Below are 26873 nucleotides of genomic sequence, written 5' to 3'. Positions count from 1 at the left end.
TCGGATACATTATAAAATAAATCGGATACATAATATGTAACTCGGATACATTAAAAATTAGCTTGGATACATTATAAAATAATTTAGAATCAGGAGAAAAGTAAGGGATTTTAGAGGTTTTTAGAAATAGAAGGGAATATTAGAAATAAGGAAAACATAAGACATGTATTTCTCTTATAATTTTTGAGTTTGTTTAAAATAAAATGTCGCTTTCTTAATTTGACAACTTTTTAATTTTAACATCTCACGTGACATGTTTAAAACCACAAGATTTAGAGTGTATTTTAGTACATATCCTTAACTTAAAACCACAACATCAAAAAAATTCACAACTTTCTTAAATTTCTTGACAGGTTAAATTAAGACAAACAATTAATTTTTCTCTAAAAAATAATAATTCCATTTTGTCCTTTATATATTTATTATGGTTGAAAGGATAATATATGTATATATATATATATATATATATATATGCTACGGAATTATAGAAGAGTTAGCTAGAACATACTCCCTTGGTGGGCTAGTAGTTACAAGGAGGTTACCAAACTGGGCTAACTTATTACACATAGATGGTCTAATTAGTCTAATAGAGATATCTATGTTCTTGTCTTTATCAAGCTGGTCTTTAATATATTCCGGCAGAGATTGCAAAAAGATAGCCTTGTCATAGTTTGTCAGCTTGGATCCTCGCTTAGCTAATGTATCTGGTAATATCTACATTACGAATACACACACAACTTTAACCGACTACTAAACAACCCCTTTTATAACTCTTGCAATTTTTCACACACAAAAGAGTGTTGTTTTCTTTGCTTGTAGGATGAAAGTTCACCCAAATGATCACAGTGTCATGCATAGTTTTCTAACTAGTCGCGTTTTCGTCAATTCAATCAGAGGCGAATTTATTTAGTCGAGCAATTATTTTTAGTAATTTTTACTTTTGACTAATTTAAATTGATCCAAAACTCTTTCGATCCTAAATCTATTTCATGGATCTTCTTCAATCAGGAGAAGACTTGATTCTATTGAAGAACTAACATCCTTTTTAATGTCTTCATCGTAAAAGAAATATCGTCCATTAAAAAAATCAATCAATCGAAAAATTAAATTAAAAAAAATTTAGTCCAAGTAATTATATCTCTCATGATGCCATGATGGAACCATTAACACTTGTAACAAAGTCCAATATATCTTTTGGCTTAGAATGATTTTTCATTTGAAAAATTTCCAAAGGCACCAAACATTAAAGACAAAATTAAATCATTTGATCAAAAGATTAATCCAATAACCTACATTATAAGTAGCATAGGGTGGTCAATATTTATAGGCATTTTATAGGTTTGATGAGAATTATTTATTTATTTAAAAGAGAAGACTTTTTCAAAAGAGAATTAATAAGACAATGATGTTTTATCCAATAAGATTTTTTATCCACTCAAATCCACCTGCCCAAGTGGATCATGATTTTATTGTCAATTAAATAGGTTGCCAATAAAAGTACAATCAACCGTTGAAATATTTATACGTATAACGTACCAAATGCAATTAAGTGAATGTATGGTAAAAATAATAATTCTTTTACGCTATCAAAAGATGTAGTGCAGTGAATGAAATTGTTTCTATTTTAACTAGAGGTCTCGGGTTCTAACCATTATAATCTACTCAAAAAGTTGAATGTACCTTATTTATACATGAGTTATACATTATGATACACTGAAAAAACTGAATATAGTTAACTATACATTGATATTCAATTATGACCAACTCAAAATCTCATTTAAACAATTCTGAATTTTAAATATAAAATCCTCTCAATGTTTCAAGTCTTTTGATATATAATTTACTCGAAAGGATTCATGTTTACAATACGTGAAAAGAAAACAAATTTTGGCAAAAACCAAAAACACTTTTCTCAAATTGAGATAATTTTGTTTGAGTGGTTGATATTAAAACACATTTCAATTAAACCCGACAGCAACAACTCAAACTAGTCTAACCCATGAGCCTTTGTTCCTACTTTTAGCAGCATATTACTTTTTTAATTTAGGAAAATTTATGTAAAATGTATTTTTCGGCGATCTAGTTTATCAACATGAACGAAACATATACTATTTATATATTTCGAGAATATATATATATATATATAAGGTATAGGTATGTATAGAAATGTATAGTTGGAGTGGATTTAGGAGGGCGAGAGAGTATTTATTTGAATCTCCTTGACAAATAATTATACTCTATATATAATGTGTTTTTTTCTTCTTCTATTTTATTGGATATATATAAATTTTGAATTTCCTAAACACAAAATTAAAGGTTGACTAACTTATAAATTTTTTTATTATTATTCAAACTCCCTTTTGTGAAAATCCTGAATCTAATTTATATGTTTTTTTTTTCTTAATTTTTTAAAATTTTAATATCCTATTTGAAACTATTTAAAATTACAAGGTTTAAAGAAAATCATGATACATTATTACATAATCTTAATTTAGTATCATACAATTCAAAATCTTCTCTCTGTTTTTTTTTTAAAAAAACTCTTCATAAAATTTAATACTCTTCATTTTAATTTTAATTTTAATAATTTAATTTAATGCACTGTAACATAATTGTCATTTTCCAAGTAAGTCCATATACACAATGATGACAACCACCTAACCTCTTTATTTCGAATATATCAATTTATCCTTAGATCCGCCCCTGCTTATAGGTTATTTAGTCAATTATCAATTGTTGTATTAACTTTTCTTCTATGCATTGGAATGAAGGATCCACTATAAAAAGTGAGGCTTTTAATCTCGAAAATGAAATAAAATACATGTTACGATAAATTATATGACATGATCGTACAATTTTTTTTTACATTATTAATATATACATAAGCTAAGCTCCTCTTGAAAAAATACTAGCAGATTCTTTTGGTCTACATTTTCAAATAGGTAATCAAATTAATAATTTTTTCGAATGTGTGAAAGACATGATTGTATATAAAAAAATATTGTGTAGTTGTATTTTGTGTGATTCCACATCGAATTTTGAAAGTAATATAGAACATAATGGATTTAATTTCTCATATGATCACTCACATATTGAATCTTGAATGTATCATAGAACATAATAGAATTGATTTCTCAAATAATCACTCAACTAATAGTTATTTTTTTAGAAAATTGTTCTTTATATTGAAGAAAAAATTGAAATAAAGAAAAAAATAACTTTATGAGATAATAATTACGTATTTATTCTGAATGCTTCATATTCTGTTCAATCGTTGGTCCTCAAAAATATTGGGATATTATTATTTCTAACTAACTAGTAAAGGCCATATATATATATTAATTCCAAAAAATAAATAAATTAGTTTTATATCTTATCCACGTTTAGAATGTTTTCCTCACAAATTAGTCCAACGTGAACAACATGACATTCTGAAAAAAAAATATTAAAAAAAATGACATGATTTTATCAGCATTTTAAAAATGTTTCGTCCCTACAAAGCCACACAAATAATAATGTGTACTTAAATTTAGTAAGGTGCAAAAATTGAACCGAAAAATATGTTATTGGGTTAACGGGTTTTTAAAGATTTTATAAAAATAATAATTATTGGGTTATCGATTTGGTATCGATTTTTAGTATTGCGTAATTGGGTAAATTGATAATCCATTAAGACGATAGTAATTTACTACTATACCCTTTAAAAATATTAAATATTTATAATTTAACATAACTAAACACTATATGAGTAATCTTACTCTACACTACGGTCTACACATTCCACATGTCACAGTACTTCTACTTCACATAAGATATTACATATTATGTTTTGGTTGTAACATGTGATTGTAGCCTTCGTACTACATCTATTCTTATTGATGCAATTTCTCATTATATTTCTTGTTTCACTGAATCAAAGCATTTACCGCTAATTTGCTTGTCTCAATGTATTGCGCCAAATTGCTAGAGATACATTGAGACAAACAAATCAGTTGTATGCTACAGTTTGCTCTAGTTTTTGGACGGAATATCTAGAGCATTTACCGCTGATTTACCGATAAAGAATATCTTATTGGTTTGTTATTGGTCTAGTATATTTAAAAATTAAAAATCAATAAATCGAACCGATAATACATAAAATCGAACCAAACTGAGCGATGCACGCGCAATGTGTTTAAAATATTAAATAAAGACGGCTTGACAGATGCATGTTCATCATATCAAGGGTGGTCAGATAAAATTAGTGGCACAAAACAAACTTTAAAAAAAATAAGTAGCAATAAAATGTATTTAATAAAATTCTTATATGCTCTTACTTGACTTTTTTCATAAAATTGATATCCGAATCATCTTACATGCTCATCAATTTGGAGTTTCAAATTCCACAAATGCGTAATTTTAATCAAGATTACATTGATGGCTGTAAATCATCTATAAATTATCTCCAAAGAGGAAACAATCGCTTTTGCCAGATCTGGACAGATACTATAAGTCCTACGTCCCAGATTCCATCTTCGCGGTCATAAACACTGAATTCTTAAAACTTTAATTGAAAAAAGAAATACAGAGAAACTGAAAACTCACTAAGTTTAAATAGCACAACTTGAAAACCAAAACAACACAAGCCAAATTGTTGGCATTACAGCTTGTTGCTAGCTAGGACTTATCTTCAATGACCATTGGCCAGTCCATTCTCAGCAGCTTTCTTGGCATAAAATCTTCTATACTTGGAATCAACCTCTGTAAGGTAGTAGGTTCCTGGAGCTAGAAGACTACAATCCTTGCTCGTAACAAAGTCCTTGGCCCCGTACCTATGCTCCATTAGTTTCATAATTTCGATGAATTTTTCAGGAGTCAACTGCCAGAGATCAAGATTGATTGTCAAGGATGGCTATGTTGAAACATGGACATAAGAAAAAGATGTGTAAGCTACAAAGTCATATAGTCATATAGCGTATACCTCGTTTCTTGATTCCAATTTCTCTTTAACATTCATCACACTTGCAATCTTTGACAAGCTAAAAGGATGTTGGCCTTCATTAAGCTTGAGGGAGAACATTGTTGCGGTTGATCCACTACCGTAGGAGAACAGAACTACCCGTTGTCCAGCCTGAAGCAAAAGTATCATTCAGAAACTAGAACGAACAGGTAGATAATGGAATGAAACAAACAAAAGGACCAAAATGTGAAATGTTACTCCTGAATTACCAGTGTGTTGTGTTTATTGTGAAGGAGTGATGCAAAAGCAGCATATAGAGAGGCAGTATACATATTGCCAACTTGTTTTGGTATTAATGTGGTAGGTTGCACCTTCTCATCGTAAAACGGTTTTGCAACTTGCTGGGATACCTGTATATGGTTAACGATATTCCGTTGTTTGTTAGTTCTAATCACAATGTACATAGGTCTGACATCAATTATCCTACTTAAGACTTCATTTTTAGCATTTTTCGAAGAAGAAAGAGTGAACCTTCTCAAGATCACGGCTTTGGTAGCTTTCATCATGACTTAGAGACGAAAATGGGGCCAGCTTTTCTTTAGCAGATTCATCGATGGAGCTGGAAATGGAAAACAGAAGTTCTTAAGAGAACAGAATTCCTTTTAAAGAATAAAAAGAAAATCCTCTGCAAGAGAAACTTTGCAACCCACCTAGCATTCCTCGTAAAGTCATTGAATACCAACCGAGCAAAGCTCTTCTGTACAAGCTGCAGAAGTTGAATAAAATATCCAAGTGTCATTAAAATTCCATATAGAGAAGAAGTACAAATAAAGTCATCGATCCACAATAGACTCTATAAACTACCTTGTTGTACGGTGAATGGAACACAAAGTAAGCTGCATCAGCTATCGAAAACTGATTGCCTTCCAATTTCTCGTATCTAGAAAATGAAATGCAGCAAGGCAATTAATACAAGATAAACAAGAGATCTACTTCCAAATATAAGACTGTATCCGATGAGCAACTTACTTGTTGCATAAGATCTTGTAGCAAGAATCAAGTGCCACAAGGTAACAAGTTTGTGAAAGCTTGCCATCAACTACCTGCAGCCAACAATTTTCATCGTAAGGTGAATAAAAAACATACATTCAGCCAGAACAAATCCATCATCAATCCTGCCTATTTTCATTGCTAACAAAGTCAACCATCTTGCTATTTAAAATCTATAAGCTACACTTTTAAGGAGACATTAGCGACTTACTTAGAATTATCAGATCGACTAGAAACTCGCAAGAAAGAGCTAAGGAAAGCAATAAAAGAAAGAGGCAATGTACCGAAACTAGTAAATAATATTGCTCGAACATGTAAAAAGAAGAACAGAGGAAGTTTGTTTTATAAGAATGAGTTTCTGCTTAAAAGAACAATTTAGAAGCCAGTTGGCACTAGATTTCCAAAGAAAACTACAGAGGAAATTTATTGTATTTATTGTCAGAATGACTGATGAATGTATTTTTTTCACCTAAATGACAATTTAAAAACCAGTGTGAGACTGAATTGCTAAGAAGGTTCTAATTTGCATAAGATTTTGTTTCCTCAATAGTCGCGCACAATAGGCATGCAAGATATCAATACGGGAAATATTGAAGCTTCAGCAATCATGACACAGCTAGTGCAGAACCACAATTGGAACATGAATCAACCTTAATTGGGCCTACAAATGATTTCACTCAAAGTTCTGGTGAAAGAAAAAGAAAAGGCAACAGCCACAAAGAATGCTTGGGAAAACTGATAGTTAACCAGACTTGCAAGGATAAGAAGGAATTACTGGATATTCGCTGTCTAGGATGGGCTTGTAAAAATCATAGACATGAGCCATATGACTAGCCCTGATCTTGCTTTCAAACACAATAGGGGCATCAGGGCCAATTAGCATCGCAATGGCAGCTGCTCCTCCTGTGGGCCTAGCAGGTCCCTCAGCATAGACCTATAAGAAGAATATCTCTAATAAGTGAACAGAGTACATCTAATAGAAGAACATGATATAAATTTACAGGTATATCCATGTATCACATTAAATGGAACATGGTTCAATCCCGATTCTATTTCAAGCTACATGCCAAATACAGAACGCGCATTCATAAGTCCATTAGACAATACACATGCAATAGAAATGTTCACAGGTGATGATCATTACCGCACTATCTGTGCATACAACAAGTCCATAGCGTCCATCCCATGATGCGCTCTCCACCCAATTCACACAGTTGAACAATGCAGCAGTTCCACCATAGCATGCATTAGTTGAGTCAACTCCTTCAATGTCAGTATTCCCGCATTTCTGCATGTTTCACATGGCCATGAAGTAAGAAACTATACCAACATATGCGAATACCAAAATATAAAGCATTAATAGGTAAAGTAGAACTTAACAAAGACAAAGTATAGCTGATGCAACTTAGGAGTTAATATTCTGCCTAGGAACTTAGATCATTACCTCAAATATTTGCATCAGGAACGTCTTGATGGATTTGCTTTTATCAATAACAGTCTCACTTCCAACTTCCAGTCTACCAACTTTCTTTGGATCAATCGCATACTTTTCGAGAAGGGAAGAAACAGCTGTCAAACTGAAGACAAACCATAAAATGAGAATAATTGCGGGACATCAGGATGAAATTTATTATTCCATTCTGTAATGAAGGCAATACCTCATTGATATAACATCTTCCACCTCAGTACAAAATCCCATGCAATCTTGTCCAAGACCAATTGTGTATTTCCCTTTGCTTGCTCCATCATGAGCTTCCAACGTTTCCTATACATAGTTTATAGGAAACAAAATTTGACGAAATTAGAAAACTAAATCCTACAACTCTAAACTAGCTGATTCAACTTACTCATAATCTGATAGCCTAATCAAGTGCTACTTTTACATTAATAATATCAAAAAAGTGACCCTGGTTGCAAACTGATTAAGGTGTGGTAACTATGATCATCCAAAGTGCTAAAACGGGCGAGGTAGACATTAAATCACGCGAAGAGATATTATCTCACAAAAAAACACAGCAATCTCTTGAAATCAATGATGTGAACTTAGTCCCGAAATAATTGGAAAATTTAGTTGTTGTTACATCATATTAATCTAATTGAAGACTTGCAAGTTAGTGTATGAACAACTATGATTCATAAGATTTCTTAATTTGCTTAAGTTTGCAAAGGAAAGCACTCAATATATATCTCATCATGCAGTCATTAAGCTGTTAATATCTATGTTTGCAAGCTTTAGATCAATAAAAAAAACTCCTAATTAGATTACTAAATTGATAAAATGATCGCAAGCATGAAATTAATTAAAACTTTTTCTTCAGGAATCGAACTCTTATTAGCCAGGTTAAAGTTCACGTAAACAACCAACCGAGCTACTCAGATTCCCCAAATATCAACTAATTGATAAGAACTTGAGCTTCCAATTTTATAAATCGCAACAAACACCAAGCGATTTCTCACTCTTCAAAATTTTCCTCAAAGGAAACAGAAAATCTTCTCTGTTTCATTTCAATACTATAAAACATCAATTAAATTAAAAGGCAAAAAAAAAAAAAAAAAAAAAAACTTCGAGACTCCGAATCATAAAATTAAAAAAAAAAAAAAAAACTGGATCAAATTGAAACACCTAACAATTTGATATTCATGTGAATTGATTAAGCATATTTACCTGTTGAATGCAAGTAGGAGGAAAGTAAATTTCCATGGCGAGGATTCCGACATTCTTCTGTTGAGCTGCCATTTCTGATGATTTTTATTATTTGTTTGAGTATAAACGCAATGGATCCAAACAATTTGTCCTTCAAAATAGGAAAAATGTTTCCAGAGAAGAAGACAGAGAGAAATATGTGTGACTGATTCTATGGGCAAATAAGGAAGAGAAAGAAGAAGAATGATGAATTTGTTATGTTTCCGTTGGATATATATATACTAGTACTAGTTTACTCTGTCCAACTATCAAAACCAGACTTGGTAACCAATTTTTAAAGCGGGTTCGAGCAAGTTAAAATTGATTGAGTTAATAAATAAATGAGCTATAAATAGGGGTGGACATGGTATGAAATATATTGAATTACTATATCATTTTAAAATTTTTAATACCACGGTTTTGGTATTATGGTATTTGGTATGGTATATCATATACATCTTAATTTTTTTTTGGTATTCAATACGGTATTTGATATTTAGAAACAATATACCGAATATCATACTGAAGTATATAGTTACATAAATAATATATATATATATATATATATATATATATATATATATATTATTAAAATACAAACAAATATGCAACCTAGTATTAGTATATACTTTGACTACTCTATTTTGATTGAAATTTAATGGATTAACAAAAGAAGTTGTTTGTATTTTATTTTTGAATATATATTTCTACATGTTTAATGTATTAGTATGATACAATTGAGATCTTTTTTTAAATGTCAAAGTCATAATACTCTATTATACGAGTATATATTAGTCGAAGTTGAATAAACTATAATTATCGATTTATCATACCGTAGAATATCGAAATCAAATTTTAAAGTACCGAATCATACCGAATTAAATTGATATGATAATGATATAATATTTTCAAAACCGAATACCAAAATTACGATATCAAAACTTTGAAATACTGTACCGTACTATACTCACCCCTAGACCGGTCAAAAATTACTTTGATTGAATGGGTTGTGCTAGTCATGACTCACCTGTCATTTCTTATTAAGTTTGATTGTTTTATTTTTATTTTTACAATTTTTTTTTTTAAATTATAGTTTATAGAACATACTCTCTCTCTGTTTTATATTAAATGAATTTTTGAAATAATGCAGACTTATTAAGAATAATATTTAAAGATATAATTTAATTCATATTTTTCCATTATTATTTTTTGTGAAATTATAAATATAACTTTGTAATTAGTATAATTTATCTCTTATAAAATATCAAATTTCATTAAAGAAAATGATAAATATGGAAAAAGAATTCAAATATTCATCTTAAATTTTAAACAATTCAATTAATTTGAACAGTGAAAAAGTCACCTAAGTTCACTTAATATGAAACATAGGGAGTATTAAATAAGATAAATAATTTTTAAAATATATTCCTTTGTCCCTAATTATTTGTCCACTTTTGAATTTGCACACCTATTAAGAAAACAATTATTGACATAGTGAGTTTATGATTTTACCTCTATTAATTATGAGATTGATGAATTAAAAACGTAAGATTTTTAAGAAGTTCTACTTTTTTTCAAAGTAATTAATTAAGGGTATAATATGTAAAAAAAATTGTCATTTCTTGATTTGTCAAAATAGACAAGTAACTAGGGACAACTAAAAAAAGAAAAAATGGACAAGTAATTAAGAACAAAAAGAGTATTTTGTTAAAAAAAAAAATTGAATTAATTTGAGCTACATACTAATCCAGATTTTAGCAATCTAAATAAACTATGCTAATAAATGAATGGATCATTACCCGCCTAAACATAATTAGACTATATCTGTATGACCTAATTTGCCAAAACTTTTTCTTAAAAAATACATAAATATTAAGTACTACGAGTTTGATTGGATTGAATTACTATTAATGTTTTTAAGTTAAAGATAATTTTTTATTTTATTTTATAGTTGCACAAACTAAATTGTTTTAAAATTATTTATTTTATGTTAAATAATAAAAATAAATCAAAATAATTAAAAAAATTCTTAAAATTTATAACTTTTATTTAAATCATAAGTTATTAGCTTATTTAAACAAACCCTAAGATATAATTAGGTTGAAAAGGGGCATCTTTTTTGTAGTAGTTCGAATTTGATTATGATTTTTGGTAATTTGTGTTTTTTTGTGATAATCGAGAATCTGCTCACGTTATATTAAATTTGATAAACACAAGGATCAATAGTATTGAATTTTTTATTCTGTTCCATTTTTATATTATTGTGCTTTGTATTAAATTTATATATGCAAATTTGATAGTGATAATTTTTACCTTTTCGAAAATAAGTGAGTAACAATTTCATAAAATTGTGATAAAGGTTGGGAAGTTTCAATAGTTCGAAACTAAAATGCTATAGATATATATATTAAGGAAAAAAAAATCACAATCTAAAAAATTATAGCCTTAATAACTAATTATAGGTTAAAAAAAATTCTTTTTAAATTGTAGAAAATAAATAAATAAAATATCATTATGTTTTTTAAAATTAAAAAACTCAAATCCAACTAAATTAAACCAACAACAATCAAACCAATAGATATGAATTATATTTGATTTGTTTGATTTTAATGATTAAAATTTTTGAGATTAAATTTATCATATAAATTTATCATATAAATTTAATCGATGATATTTGCTAAAAATCAATGCTGAAATTATGATTATATTTTGAATGACTAATCTTATATAAAAGTTAGAATAAGTTATTTAAATCTAATCCAAAAAATATAAAAATATCTCAATTTGAAATAAAAAAGATCACTCTTACTTTTTTCCTCTATTAAAGATAAGAGGACACATGGAAGAATTACTGAATACATTTCTATGAAAGTGCAGGCAACTTTATTTTAACAAATTAAGAAAGTTTATTATTTTTTATACTAATTTTATTATTAAATAATAATGTTAAGTAGTAGTAGTAGTTACATTATAAAGTCGTTTGACCACAAAATATTTCCAAATATATATTTTAAAAAATTAAAAATATATTTAGCCATATAATTTTCAATAACTTGATAAATGTATTTGGCAAAATTCCAAATTCCCTAAATAATTAATAATATAATACTAATAATTTCCAGTCTGCAAGACTAGATCTTGTTGGTATCTGGTTTATTTATCAATTAATGGCCACCTAACTCTCAGTAACTCATTAAAAGATGAATAATAATTAATAAGACAAAACACCTTATGAAATAATGTGTCGTATGGTCGCTGGTTAAAATTGGGTAGATGGTACTTAAGTATTAGTAGTTTCATTTTTCAATTTGCATAAAATAACATATAAAGTTTTTCATAACTTACATATTTGTTAGTTATGTGAATTTCTAAATTGTAGATGAAATATTATATTAATTTTATATATGAAAATAATTTACTTCCTAATTAACTATCAATCATTAATTTATGCATAATTTAATATTTGAATACACCGTCTATCAAAAAACAAGAGCCCAAATTGGAGATTCACTTTTTAAGCATATTAATGGTGTTTAACTGTTTATTTTACTATGTTTTTGTCTTAAATTATTTCATGGTTTTTATTAATATTTATTTTAAATTATTTTATCATTTTATCCAATGTAAATTTATAAACGAATTTGGAGAGGATAAGATATTTATAAATCTTATTTCTATTTTCAGAGTAGATAAACTCCTTCTAATAGCCCATCGCTTCAAGGAAAAACAATTTAAAGCATATTGACAAAGAAAATAGCGAAAGTAAAAAGTTGTGATAAAATATTACAAAAAATATGACAAGACATATTAAATAATAACAATAGCAAATAATACACGATAATTAGGATAAAACCATCATACAAACGTTCTTTTATTTATTAAAATATCTCTTATAACTTCATTTTTGGACATTTGGAGTTTTATTGTAAATGGTGCGACATCCAAACTTGACACCAAGCAACTGAATAATATCTGTTAGGAGTATTTATTTTATTATTCAAAGAAGAACAAATACAGTATATACTAAAATTATTTATAAATCCAGTAGCAAGCCTACAATTACAAGCATATTTATTATTTATAAAAAAGAAAAAAAAAAGTAGCAAGCCTACAACTACAAGCATATTTGGATTGGCTGTGGAAAATTCAATTAATATAGATTTTTTTCTTTCTTTTTGGGTCCTACAATTTGAATTCATTTAAGGCAAATGACCTTTTTTTTGTTTTTTTCATTGAAAGTCTGGTATTCTATTTAAGTTTGATTAAATTCAAATTTGTATAGAGAAATTCTATATAGGGAGGTAAAATGCTTTCTAACAAAGACTATTTTGTACTCAGGGAGACTTAAATTCGAAATTTCTGATTAAGAATAAAGGAATATTTATCACTTCACCACAACCTTTGTTGGTTCAAATGACTGTTCTGATGTTGCATCTAAGGGTATCTTAGCATCTATGTAGTGAACTAATGACAAATGAAGTGAGTTAAGAATTATGAGGTTTTATGTTCAAATTTGAGCAGACATAAAAAAATGAAATGATTTCTTCTCATTTATTTTAGTCGTAGGTATAGTTATCTGATATTTATTATTGATAAAAAATGATAAATATCTCGTAAAATTAATTAAAATACATGCATACTGACGTAAACATCACAATTATATTATTAGAAGTTAGAGTCAAAGGAGTACTACACAAAGTAGGAGGTGAGCAAGCAGCGCAGACATAGTGATTAGTAACCAACATTGAAGACCACTCATCAAATGTTTTATGTGGGAAATGGAAACCACGTTTATTTGTAATATTTTCTTTTAATTTAATTTGACAAGTCAAAATTTGTTTGTAATATTTTCTTTTAATTTAATTTGGCAAGTCAAAATTGTTCTATTTTGACTCTTAAAACTAAGCTTTAACACTTGAAACAAATAATAAAAGAAATTGCACAATTACTCATTGAAATAATTTTATGACTTTAGTATAATAAAATAAAAATTAAATGATCATTTATAAAATAAACTGTGTCTTTGGTGATCACTTTTGCTGGCTTGCTTGATAAATATATTCTCTCCAACTAGATTTTTTTTTTTCATATTTCAAAAACTAACCATAAACTAAACTTTTAGCAACTAGTGTTAATTCAATTATGGTGTTAGCCAATAATTAACTAGCAGCCCACATATATGACATGACTATATTATATTCTTGTTTACTACTTTATATTTTTATTTTGTATCTCACACAATTGAGATTAATTGTGTGAGGTTTCATCGTTTTTGAGAAATTTTCGCATATAGTTATAATTTTGCCTTTAATTACAAAATATATTTACAGTTTTTTGTATTTTTGAAAGTAGTAATAATTTGTATTCGTGTGTAAACAAAATATATTGTATTCATATATATTGTACCGTCGAATTTGGAGGCTGAACAACTACATCTGGTAGCTGTGAGGGCTGGAATAATACAGGTAACTCAATTATTGGTAAGGTGAGGGACTGATCTGGTCGAGATTTATTTTCAACAAGAGTGCGAAACTGAATAAAAACAGAAATAACTTCAGATTTAAAGCGAAGAAAATAGATCCAAGTGTATTTACTAAAATGATAAAAAAAGATCACATAATAGCGATAACCATCATTAGAAACAACCGGGGCAGGTCCCCAAACATCTGAACAAATTAAATCAAGTGGTCCAGAAGCCTGAAAACTAGATTCACAAAAAGAAATCTTATGACTTTTGCTAACAACACAAGTAGTGCATAAACTAGGAGATTTACTAGATTGAAAAACAGTAGATGGTAATGCTTGACGAACAGTAGGATAAGATGCATGAGCCAGACGAGCATGCCAAACACCAAGAGAAGCTGCAAAGGAAGCTGGAGAGGATAATTTTGTCACAGGAAGCAAGTATAGTCCTCTATTAGTCCATCCTTTGTGAAGTGGTACCCTCGTTGCCAAATCCTTAATAAAAAAATGGTCAGGAAAGAATTCAATAGACACATTGTTAGATTTAGTAAAGGAACTAAAGGAAACTAAATTTTGAGTAGCAGTAGGAACATGAAGAATATCATCAAGTTTGAAGTTTTTGTCGGAAGCAACAATAGAACTTGCACCTATATGAGATATTGGTAATTTAGAGTCATTACCTAGAGTTACTTCCTCAGGACCTTGATATTCAGAGTGAATGCCAAGGTTATCCAGATCAGACGTCAGATGATGCGTGGTGCCACTATCCATCAACTAATTTTGGGTAGATGAATGTTGGGTATTTGCTAGGTTGGAGATAGGTCGTCCAGAAACCCGAGTGCCATTAGATGTCTTGGGTGATGGGAAAACTTGTGCGATATGGCCTTTAGAGGATTGAGTGGTATTCTGGAAACCACGTTGTTGGGGCATCTGAGAAAAACCATGATTTTGGAAACGTCCGCGGCCCCTGTTACCTCTACCTCTACCATGACCGCGACTGCGACCGGGAGGATAGGAACTCTGAGTATAGAGTGTCGTCGGCGCTATGACATTAAGAGTCTCATTTCTCTTTAATTGTCGTTCTTCATTCAACAATAGTCCATATAAAGCATCAAATGAGATATCCTCTTGACACGATTCAAGTGATCTTGTAAATGGTCGATAGGCTGGTCCCAGTTCAGCAAGAACAAATTCGACCAAATCATCATTAGTAACTAGATGCTGCAATGCAGCCAACTTGTCCGCAATTCTTTTTGCCCTTTGCACATAGGACTCAATACTAGTATTGTCTCGTTGCAACGTGTGTAGTTGTGTTTTCAGCTCACGAATTTGAGGCTTCGAACCTTAAGCATAGGCAGCAGCTAGTTTGTTCCAAGTTGTTTGGGCTGTCTCAGCACCAACTAGTTGGGGTAATATTCCTTCAGATACGGAAGCAACGATCCAACTTAACACAAGTTGATCTGTTCTTATGGTAGTCTGGGTTAGGTTGATCATCAGACATAAACTGCCCTGGAATTACCTGACTACCATCAATATGATGACCAAGTCCACAACCGCGAACCATCGAAAGGAACTGTGTCTTCCACAACAAAAAAATTGACGATGTAAGTTTAAGCGGTAACTGATGAGCAAGGCTAGGAGATGGTAGAGTGGTGACCGTGGAGGTCTGTATTCTCACGGTTGTTCCCTGCAAAAAGGAACTTGATGAGATGTTGTCGTCCACCATTGAAGCTGCTACAGAGCTTTTGTTTCTCTGGCGAGGGTTTAAATTTGGGTTGTTTTAACCTCTTAGGGCCCTGATACCATGAAAGACTTTCTCATTATATTATATTATAAATACACGTTATATTTATACATATAGATCAGGTAAGAGTCCTAGTCTAAGCCATGTAATGAGAATAACAATCCTATGCAAACTAAGCCACAAGTAAATAAAACAATTCAATTCATATTAGACAAGTAAGCTATCCTTCGTCAGTATCTGTGTGTAATAATAATGAAATACATTATTTTGAGCGCTAAATAGTGCATCTGTTCACTTAATAAGTATATTCATATGTATATAATATTTCCATCTAATTATATTTATATATATACAACATCTCTATCTAATTGTATCCGTGTATATCTGTTATAAAACCCCAAACTATCGCTATATTCTGTAATCTTTTTAAACTATAACTAATTTAAGTAATATAAGATTTAATTTTTTTCTTTTTTTTTGTCCCACAAGTTAATAGACTCATCAAATTTTACCTCTTTGAATGCAGAAAACTAATGATATGCCAAATTTATTCTAGGATTATAATATAGAAAAGGCAAAATGGTCTGATGGACCCCTGTACTTGTATCCGTTTGTATTTTGGACCTGTTTACTTAACCATTTGTCAATTGAACCCTTAGACTCAATTAAAATGAGATTTTTAAGTCCCTCCAACCATGTGTGTAGCTCACTCTCCTTTACATAAATGACATGTCATATCCACGTCATATTTATTAGTGCCATGTCATAATTATTTTTTAAAATTATTAACCAAAATTATTTTGTAAAAGGTATTATATACTCTTCATATGTTAATAATTGTCCGTAAAATTTTATTTGTTAACCAAAATTATTTTAAATGAAAGGTAACCAAAATTTGATTCTCCATATTATGTTTTAATAAAAGGTAACATATACTCTTCATACTCTTCATATGTATAATTTAATTAAACAAAACTATTTAATAAAAGGTAACATATACTCTTCATATAATTTTTTTAATAAATGTTAAACGAGACGTAAAAATTGTTAGTGCCATCTCATTCTCCCATTCACTGTTCACGGCCAAAATCAACCAGAGAAGCCATCGCCGTCGTCATGGACATTTTTGCTGGCGAAATCGCATATACTCTCTCCCTAACCTATCTTCATCTCCGCCGCACACCATCACCATTTTCCTTTCCTCCTCCAACCTCCACAAAACCAACAACCTAAGCTACCGCACCACTAGATCTGGCCGAGAAACCTCTTCGTCGTCATGACCTTGCACCTTCACCCACCTCGTTCTCCTCTCCACTGACCAGTGCCGCCTCTCTCTCTCACTCCATTGCGAAGCAGTGGTCTCCGGCGTGCACCACCAGCACCGCTTTCTCCTTCCGCGGTTAATCAGTGGACTCAAGATGTGCCCAAGATCTGATAAATTGATGTTAATAGATTGTGGAGAAGAAGAAAAAAGGGGTAGGTATGGGATGAAAATGGTTGAAAAGGACCGGATAGTGGGTGAAGAAGATGAAGGATTTTTTTAATTAATTGTTTTTTAAAAAATTATTTCTTTTATAATTTTAATATTTTTTAACCCAAATATTTTATTCACTCGCTTAAAGAAGCGTGTAGTTACACATATTTGCCAACTCAGACATTCTAATGCCACATAAGCTTGGTCAATGGTCAGAGAGATTTGTTACATTGTGTTTTATTTAGTTTAAGGGTCTAGATGACAAATATTTAAGTAAAATGATCAAGAATACAAAGTGATACAAATACAAGGGTCCTTCAGACCATTTCGCCTATAGAAAACATTGAACTCAATAAATTAAATTGGCATTCAAAGAAAGAAAAGGATTAGGTGGATTAAGTGGACAATAATGCAAGTAAAAGCCATTTTTACCCTAAAAAAAAAGGACAAAGAAAGGAATGTTTGAAAGTTCTCCAAACATTAAAAGTTTCTTTTTGATTTCCATTTTATGTGACACTATTTGACTTGACACGATATTTAAAAAAAGGAAGATTTTTGAAATTTGTGGCCGATCTAAAACAATCCTAATCAAGCTTCTTGGGTTGTGAGGAAAATACTACAAGCAGGACATTGGATCTCAGAAGTTGGATTACAAGTGACAGAGGTGATGGAGGCAGAAACTTTTGCAATCAAGGATATGTACAAAAAACTTAGAGGTGAACTAAGCAAGGTGCCATGGAGAAGAATGATTTGCAATAACCAAGGCAGTCCTAAATGGACCTTCATCCTGTATTTGGCTATACTAAGGATATTGTACACAAAAGACAGGCAACACAAATGGGGGATTCACACTGACTCAATTTGCTCACTGTGAAAAGCAGAATCAGAAACACATCAACACCTGTTTTTTGCATGTAATATGGCAAATGTGATATGGCAAAGGTTACTTCATTGGTTATCTATCAACAGATGCAGTGCAGGGTGGAATGAAGAGCTAGAATGGACTACACTGCATGCTAACAGGAAAACTATACAAGATGAAGTATACATAATGACATTGGCTGCAGCTGTTTACTACATTTGGCAAGAGAGGAATTACAGAATTTTCCAGCAAAGGGAGAGGACCATAGAGGAGATTACAAAACAAATCATTCAGGAAATTCATTGTAGAAGTAGCATGATTCCTAAAATGGCTAATGCAATGCAGAATTTAAATTTCTATCCTTCGTAGATTTTCTAGCATAAGAGCCTGGTTAAGGCAAGGGTGATGGGCTTTGAGACTTGGGAATATGTCCATGTCCTAAGCTTCAAATTTGTACATCTTGAAAATCTGGTAATATAATTACAGTTACCAAAAAAAGAGAAATTTTAAAGTTAAATTATTTCTAGTGGTGCCACAATGAAATGAGACGAGGGACTATTATTTTTTATATTAAATGAATAAGAAGCAAATTTAATTTGTCAATTCAACATTAATTAAAGGGGACAAACTTTTAGTTAGAAGATAATTTAGGATTGTTCAACTAATTTTCAATGAAAATCACATTTCTCGTGAGACTTTGGAGCAAGCAAATTATAATGAAAATCACATTTTAAAATTTAGCCAAGTGAAAATAATAATATGATTGGTCATCGGCATGCAAGGAAATATTGAGTGAATGAACTATATATTAGTTTTGATAAGCATTGAGAGATTTGATGAGACACAAACAATAGTGGATATGATGCAAAAATAAGTGTGTACATGATGAAAGACAGAAGTGACGTATGAAGATATTTGAATGCTTTTAATTATGTCGATTTTATATATATTTCTAGATATTTGAACAAAAAAAAATACATACATAAATTAGCTAAATTTTTTATTTCTTTACTGAATAAGATCTCGGGTGAGATTTTCCCCAAGCTGAATTGTAAACGAGGCCAAGGATAGAAAACTTTTATCTAACAAAATACAAAACGTCTTTCAATCATTTTTTTTTAATTATCAAAGTATGTATCAACGTCATAATTTTTATCAACAATGGTGTAATATATTAAATTTTCAAAATATTAAGTGAAAATAAGCATATTATTAGTCTAAATGTAACTTTATAACAATTAAGCATTTAGTATTGTTTTCTTTATTATAAAAACAAATGACTATCAACAATAAACAAATAAACTACATATACTCGAAAAAAATTAATAAAATATCTTTTTATTAATTAATTTATGTATTACAATAATCTAAACATAATTGTTTTTTTCCAAATTAAATTATAATAACTTAGGAAAGTAAACAAAGATTTGCAGCAGCAACAACAATATTACCAATTTTCTGAAAATCATCATTTTCCTTAATAATAATAGAACTAAATCCAGAAAATAATTCAAAAGCCTTTTGACAATTAAAGCCATCTTGCTCAACAGTGTTTACCGCATTATTCAACTTTTGATATTGTCCCATCAATAAATATAATACCGCGTTACCCAAATTTATAAGGGCCTCGTTATAATAATTTGAGCACAAGATATATATTGATTTTAAATCCTGATCATTCGTTTGATTGAGGAGGATATCGATTTTTGCTGCAGTGGCAAAGGCATTTGCTCCTGCTACATGGATGACTGATTCCGTTAAATTGTGAAGATTTTGATGGGAACAATCATTTAAGACTGTCAAACAAAAGGCTAAATCCTTGGATTTGGCGCATACATCGGCTAAAGGGTTACTTGTACTTTGAATCGTGAGAAAAGCACATATGACACATAAAATTAGTGATGAACATAGAGAAAAAGAAGATGATATCATTTTCTCACTTTGATTGTTGGTTTTTGTATATGTATATATAATTCTCTTAACAAGTTTAGCATTTATAATATATGGACAATGTAATGAAAAATTCAAACAATCTAGTCAATTAATTAAAAAGTGTCCATAAATAGTTATTCATAATTAATGAATTAGCAACCAGATAGATATGGGATTAGGGGTGTACAAAACCGAACCGAAAACCGAATCAAACCGCAAATTGAGTCAATCCGGAAAAAAAACCTGATTAGTGGTTTGGTTTGACTTGGTTTGGTTTTGAAAAAAAAACCCGATTATATTTGGGTTGGTTTGGTTTTAACTAAAAAAAATCAACTCAAAAATCAAACCAACCCGACATTATATATATAATTTTAAAATTTTATTTTATACATAAAAATATTTACTTTGATATTATAATTTTTAAATATTTCTTATACTTTTTCATAGTTTTTATCTTTTAATATATTATTTCAAGTTTGAAACTTAGAATTATGAATGGACCAATAAAGATTAGTCCACAGATGTTGGTAATTATAATAAAGCTTAAATCAAAATCAAATTAGTACTAATGCAAAAAGAAAATCAATTCAACACTAAGAATGACAATAATATTGAATATTTGTTCTTTAGTTTTACATTGGTTTAGACAATTAAAATACATAATCTAATTTTAATTTCCTTTAATATTTAGTCATGTAACTAATACTTATTAAACTTAATTTTAGCATGACTTAGTACTTTTCAAGTATGATCATTTTCATTATGACTTGTTAATTTGTAATATTGGTTTTACGCGATTTCATTATTATTATTTTTGTTGAATATTTCCGTGTCATTAATCATATCATATTGTGTTATATTTTTAAGAAACATCTTAGATAATTGTATTTTGGTAGGACTAAAGAAATATTTGAAGTACAAGTAAATTATATGTTTGTATGAATACTTTACCGGAAAAACCCGAAACAACCCGAAAAACCCGAAATTTTTTGAAAAACCCAAGGTTGAAAAACCCGAGTTTTATTGGTTTGGTTTGGTTTATAAATTTAAAAATCCGACACAAAAGGTTTAGTTTGATATTTGAAAAACCCGAACCAACCCGGCTATGTACACCCCTATATGGGATACAATATGCTATAATAGGAAAATTGTTTATGATGATAGTGCAAAAGATTTTTATGAAATTATTTAATTACATAAATGTTTTTACTATATATACTAATTCATTCTATAATTTGATATAATTACATATTGGAAATAAATATTGTCTTTTTTAAGGCCTCCTTGAAAATCAAATATATCGCAAGGAGCTGTGATCCAAATTATCTTACGTTCGAGAAATACACTATACTAACGATATCTCTTAGGCAAACTCCCATTTTTTTTTAATTTTTTTTTTTTGTATTTTGATCAAAATCCACCTACTTTTAAAGCACGTTTCATGGAAGATACTCATGAACTTCAGATATTTTGCTCAGATTTATTTATTATGTCTCTTATCGATTATGATTTTTTATTTTTTTTTAAATATCTAGTTTGGTTTCCTCGATGTTAATTATCTATTTTACTAATCACTCTTTTTACTTTGTCTTGGTGCAGCTTTTGGATCCTAAGATCAAATGTCACCACACGTGAGAAGGCATGTTGAGATTATCACGTCATTTAATTAATGATCAAAGATGATTAATAGAATAATAGAAGGACTAAAATTATTATAGTAATATTCACTCAGGGACTAAAATGTCATTAGCCTATGAAATATTTTAATAGCGTCTTGACTTGACATGCGTAATTATACAAATAGTTAATCAATTTTTAGTGTATTGCATTAAAATTACTATATATATATATTTTAGGGATAATGGTCTGAAAAATACCTCAACTTTGATCGAATTTACTGTTGCGATACTAAATTTTCATGAGGACCTATTACCTCTCTAGACTATTTAATACCGTATTTTTTACCCCTTGAACTATTTAATAATGTATTTTAAAGGTATATATGTGCCCACATGAACACATTACTATTTATAATTTTGCATTATTTTTTATGTCCACGTGGGCAAATATATATGTTTAAAATACGGTATTAAATAGTCTAGAGAGTTAATAGGTCCTCATGAAAGTTAAGTATCGCAACAACAAATTCGACCGAAGTTGAGGTATTTTTCAGACCCTTATCCCTATTTTTTAATAAAAGAAGTATTTAATTTTGGCTAAGAATCACAAGAGTTACTAAACAATTTTTCGTGATCACAAAATCATTAATTTTTTCCTAGATATGAAAGGAAGTCATTAAACTATTTTTTTATAATCAAAAAGTTTTTTGATTTTATCTAAATATCACATAATTTTCTTACTTCTCTCTTGATAATTTTATGTGATACCTAATCAAAGTGGAGTAATTTTTATTATAATAAATAATTTTGTGATTTTTGTGATACTTAATAAAATTTATAAGTTTTTTCCTTTTTAAAAATAATTTATCATTTTATCATAATAAAAATAAAATTAAATGACCATTTATAATATTAATTCAGTGTACATATTTTGTATGTGTATCCCATGTTAAACAATAATTTTTAAAAAAAAATAGTAATTAACATTAACATAAATGTTCCATCTATTTAAATGATATAAATAAATATTATATATCTCAAATATGTTATTGTTCGATGTACCTTACCATATCCCTTTTTACAAACGATTTATTGGGTTTATATTTCTATTGTCCCTTTCACTATTTTTGTTAAAAATATCTTACGAAAAATATATTCATCACAAATATTTATAATTTTTTTTTATAGCTTGAGACATATCAAAAACACCATCGTAAAGAATATTTCATGTAATATAAATGTATCCCTCACCTCGAAATTCAATAAATTCTTCTAACATAAATTATAAGCCAAAATCTAAGAAAAATTAAACAAAAGAAAAAATCCCAACATATATAATAAATTAATAAATAATATAAGAGGAATAACGTATAGAAATAGTACTAAATATGTATTTTTGGATAGGCTTAATAATCCCACATAAATAAAAATGTGAAATTATTTTACATGAGTTTAATTAAAAAAAAATTCCTAATAAAATTAATAACTTAAGGAGGTAAAAGAAGACTTGCAGCAGAAACGACAATGCTACTAATTTTCTCAAAATTATCATTTTCCTTAGCAATAATAATATCATACCCAAAATATAGTTCAAATGCCCTTTGACAATTATAAGCATCGTTCGCAATAACTATGGCCTCTATATACACGTTTTCATATTGGCCCATTTTCATATATTGTTTCGCGCTATCGAATTTTCTAACGGCCTCACTGTAATAATTCGAGCACAAGATATATGTGAATTCTAGAGTCTGATTATCTGTCTGCTTGAGGAGGATTTCGATCTTTGTTTCAATGGCGGAAGCATTTGCCCCTGCTAAATTGATGGTTGCTTGTGTTAAATCGTGAAGATTTAGATGAGAAAAGTCATTCAAGACTGTCAAACAAAAGGCTAAGTCTCCGGTTTTGGCGCATACATCTGCTAAAGGGTTACTTGCGGTTTGAATCGCACATACAACACATAAAATTAGTGATGAACATAAAGAAAAAGATGATGATGCCATTTTCCCACTTTTGATGTTGGTTTTTATATATGTATTGTATATAATTCTCCAACATTAGCTTTTATATAGGGATAATGTAATGAAGAATTCAAACAATCTAGTCACATAAAAATTATCTATAAATAGTTATTCATAATTAATAAATTAGTAACGAGATAGATATGGGACACAATATGCTATAATAGGTAAATTTACAATGATAGTACAAGAGATCTTTACATAAACATTCATATTATATACATTAATTAACTCTATAGTTTGATATAATTATATATTGGAAACAAATATTGTCCATCTTAAAGCTTTCCCAATAATTAAATATGATGAAGTCCAAATTATCCTACGTTCCTACCAACAATCTATCTAATGCACACTCTCATTTTTTGTATAGTGACAAAATCCACCTAATTTTAAAGCATGTTTCATGGAAGATACTCATGGACTTTAAATATTTTTCTCTGATTTATTTATGGAAATTTTACACAAATCCATAGTGTTAAGAGATACTTACATTCTATCCTTATTTTATTTTTTTCAAAATTACAAAAATCCCCTAAATTTGATGGAATCCTACATCCCAAAACATCTCGATACATCGTGTTCTGATTTCGAATACATCGCTCAACATCCCGATATATCGCGTCTCGATTTCGAATATATCACTCAATATCTTGATACATCACGTAAAAAAATAGTACTAAGTATGTATTTTTGGATAGGCTTAATAATCCCACATAAATAAAAATGTGAAATTATTTTACATGAGTTTAATTGATAATTTTTTTTCTAATCAAATTGATAAAAGAAGACTTGCAGCAGAAACAACGATGCTACCAAATTTCTGAAAATTATCATTTTCCTTAAGAATATTAGAATCATTCCCAAAAAATAGCTCAAATGCCCTTTGACAATTATAAGCATCGACCTCAATAATAATTGCCGCAATATACAAGTTCTGATATTGGCCCATAAACAAATATTGTTGCGCGTTACCCAAATTTTTAATGGCCTCATGGTAATAATTTGAGCACAAGATATATGTCGATTTTAAATTTTGATCGTCTGTCAGATTGAGGAGGATTTTGATCTGCGCTCCAATAGCGGAAGCATTTGCCGCTACTAAATTGATGGCTGATTGGGTTAAATCGTGAAGATTTTGATCAGAACAATCATTCAAGACAGTAAAACAAAAGGCTGAGTCTCCGGATTTGGCGCATACGTCGTCTAAAGGGTTACTTTTACTTTGAATCGCCAGAAAAACACATACAACACATAAAATTAGTGATAAACCTAAAGAAAAAGAAGATGATGTCATTTAATTTCCCCCTTTTGATTGTTGGTTTATTATATATATTCTTAACTTTTATATAAAGACAATGTAATAAAAAAACTAAACAATAACTTTTATATAAATACAATGTAATAAAAAAAATTAAACAATCTAATCATTTAAAAAGTATTTAAATCATTATTCACAATTTATAAATTAGTAACATGATAGATATGGGATACAATATGCTGTAATAGGTAAATTTATGGTGATGGTGCAATATATATATATTGCTTGCCTTAATGAGGTAAATTACCATTTTTAAATGAAAAGGAGTAAATATCAAAATAGATTGCTTGCATTAATGAGGGAACCTTTTTCTTTATTTCAATTAGTGCAATATTAACTTGAAAAATAAAGGTAAAACTCACTTTACCCCTTCAATATTTTTGGTTTGTAAACATTACCCCCTTAATGTTTTGAATGAGATCGATAATAAATCTCATTGATAGACGAGAGGGAGTTGTTCGGATGGTAAGCACCCCTCACTTCCAATCCGAAGATTGCGAGTTCAAGTCACCAGGGAAGCAAAAAGGGAATTTTATATTTTTTTTCAGAGTTAAACTTCAGAAAACATGTTTGATCATAATATTTCAAAATTTAACTTGAAGTTAAATATAAGTCACCTTTTCCATTTGCACTTGCATTAAGAAATAATGTAATTTTACCCTTATGCCCTTATTTAAAATTTGCTTATGACAATTTTGTAATAAATGATGAAATGTTAGATTTCGAAAATATAAATGCATTTGGATGACTATTTAAATTTTACTTTTTGGAGCCAAATTTTTTCACCAATTGATTCAAAAAATTTAAAAAATCAATTTTTTCCCACCTCAATTTTCCTATATATTTTGTGTACAATGTTTTTTTATATTTTTATATATAAATTCTTAAAGCAAACATGACAACATCACAAAATATTGAAATGTCATCTTCCTTGATAAAATTTGTTGAAGCTTCAACTTTGAAGATTATTTTTGAATTTTTTTTCATTTTTTATTTTTAATTTGTTTGTTGATATTTTTTTTCAAAATCAGATTTTATAGAATAAGTAGTGAATAAAGAAAGTAGTTAATTAATGAATGAAGTACTCTCCCAATGAAATTAATTACTTGTAGATTTCCTAGGTTAGTTAAAGTAAATACAATTCCAATTTTCAAGATAAACAAACAAAAGTCTAACGTGTTATTATTTGACTGCAAACATTTCATATGCCGTTAAATTTAAATTGTTTAAAATTATAATAAAATATTTTCTACTAATTTTTAAATATAAAACCTTTTATTTTTAAAAAATAAATAAATATTTTACCTTCAAAATTCAACTCTCGAAATTCTAAAAATGTCATATAATTCAAAAAGGAAATATCACTTAAGTAATACCAATATTATTAATTTTGATATTACAGTAATCTCAACATAACTTATTCGCGAATCAAATTAAAAAAAGATTTGCAGCAACAACAATAATGTCACTAAATTTCTGAATATCATCATTTTCCTTAGTAATATTAGAAACAAATCCAGGCATCATTTCAAATGCCATTTCACAATTAAAAGCATTTTCTCCAACAATATTTGCTGCTGTTTTTAAGTTTTGGTATTGGCCCATATCCAAATATTGTTGTGCGTTACCCAAAGTACTAATGGTCCACTTATAATAAGTTGCACACAAGGTATATATCGCTTCTAGATTTGGATCACTCGTCTGTTTTTGAAGCATATTGATTTTCACATTGGTGGCGGAGGCATTTGCTGTTGCTAAATTGATG

General features: G+C 29.2%; 2 protein-coding genes across 2 annotated transcripts; both read right to left on the bottom strand.

Moving 5' to 3' along the window:
- Positions 1-4321: 4321 nt before the first annotated feature.
- LOC125819946 (hydroxymethylglutaryl-CoA synthase-like) lies at positions 4322-8867 on the bottom strand. Its single transcript, XM_049499350.1, has 12 exons — positions 8655-8867; positions 7648-7754; positions 7434-7566; positions 7134-7277; positions 6765-6923; positions 5969-6042; positions 5804-5879; positions 5650-5705; positions 5471-5558; positions 5209-5349; positions 4961-5110; positions 4322-4858 (listed from the first exon to the last, which is right to left on the bottom strand). The coding sequence occupies exons 1-12, from the start codon at positions 8724-8726 to the stop codon at positions 4670-4672; spliced, it is 1389 nt and encodes a 462-aa protein (XP_049355307.1). The 5' UTR covers positions 8727-8867; the 3' UTR covers positions 4322-4669.
- Positions 8868-14909: 6042 nt separating this feature from the next.
- Positions 14910-15861, bottom strand: LOC125820323 (uncharacterized). Its single transcript, XM_049499763.1, has 2 exons — positions 15564-15861; positions 14910-15478 (listed from the first exon to the last, which is right to left on the bottom strand). The coding sequence occupies exons 1-2, from the start codon at positions 15859-15861 to the stop codon at positions 14910-14912; spliced, it is 867 nt and encodes a 288-aa protein (XP_049355720.1).
- Between the last annotated feature and the right edge of the window lie 11012 nt (positions 15862-26873).

The sequence above is a fragment of the Solanum verrucosum genome, unplaced genomic scaffold (genome assembly GCF_900185275.1).
Source record: "Solanum verrucosum unplaced genomic scaffold, falcon-dt-bn FXZP01000229.1, whole genome shotgun sequence".
Classification (NCBI taxonomy): domain Eukaryota; kingdom Viridiplantae; phylum Streptophyta; class Magnoliopsida; order Solanales; family Solanaceae; genus Solanum; species Solanum verrucosum.
Note: the sequence above shows the minus strand (reverse complement) of the source record. Positions and strands in the feature narration are given on the sequence as shown.

Excerpts from the sequence above, each read along its gene's own strand:
- LOC125819946 (XM_049499350.1), bottom strand. The coding sequence starts at position 8,726 with ATGGCAGCTCAACAGAAGAATGTCGGAATCCTCGCCATGGAAATTTAC. Across the intron at positions 7,278-7,433 it reads TCCTGATGCAAATATTTGAG|AAATGCGGGAATACTGACAT; the intron begins GTAATGATCTAA and ends TGAAACATGCAG. Across the intron at positions 6,043-6,764 it reads TCCTAGACAGCGAATATCCA|GTAGTTGATGGCAAGCTTTC; the intron begins GTAATTCCTTCT and ends TGTTGGCTGCAG.
- LOC125820323 (XM_049499763.1), bottom strand. The coding sequence starts at position 15,861 with ATGGTGGACGACAACATCTCATCAAGTTCCTTTTTGCAGGGAACAACC. Across the intron at positions 15,479-15,563 it reads TAAGTTGGATCGTTGCTTCC|GTTCGAAGCCTCAAATTCGT; the intron begins GTATCTGAAGGA and ends CCTATGCTTAAG.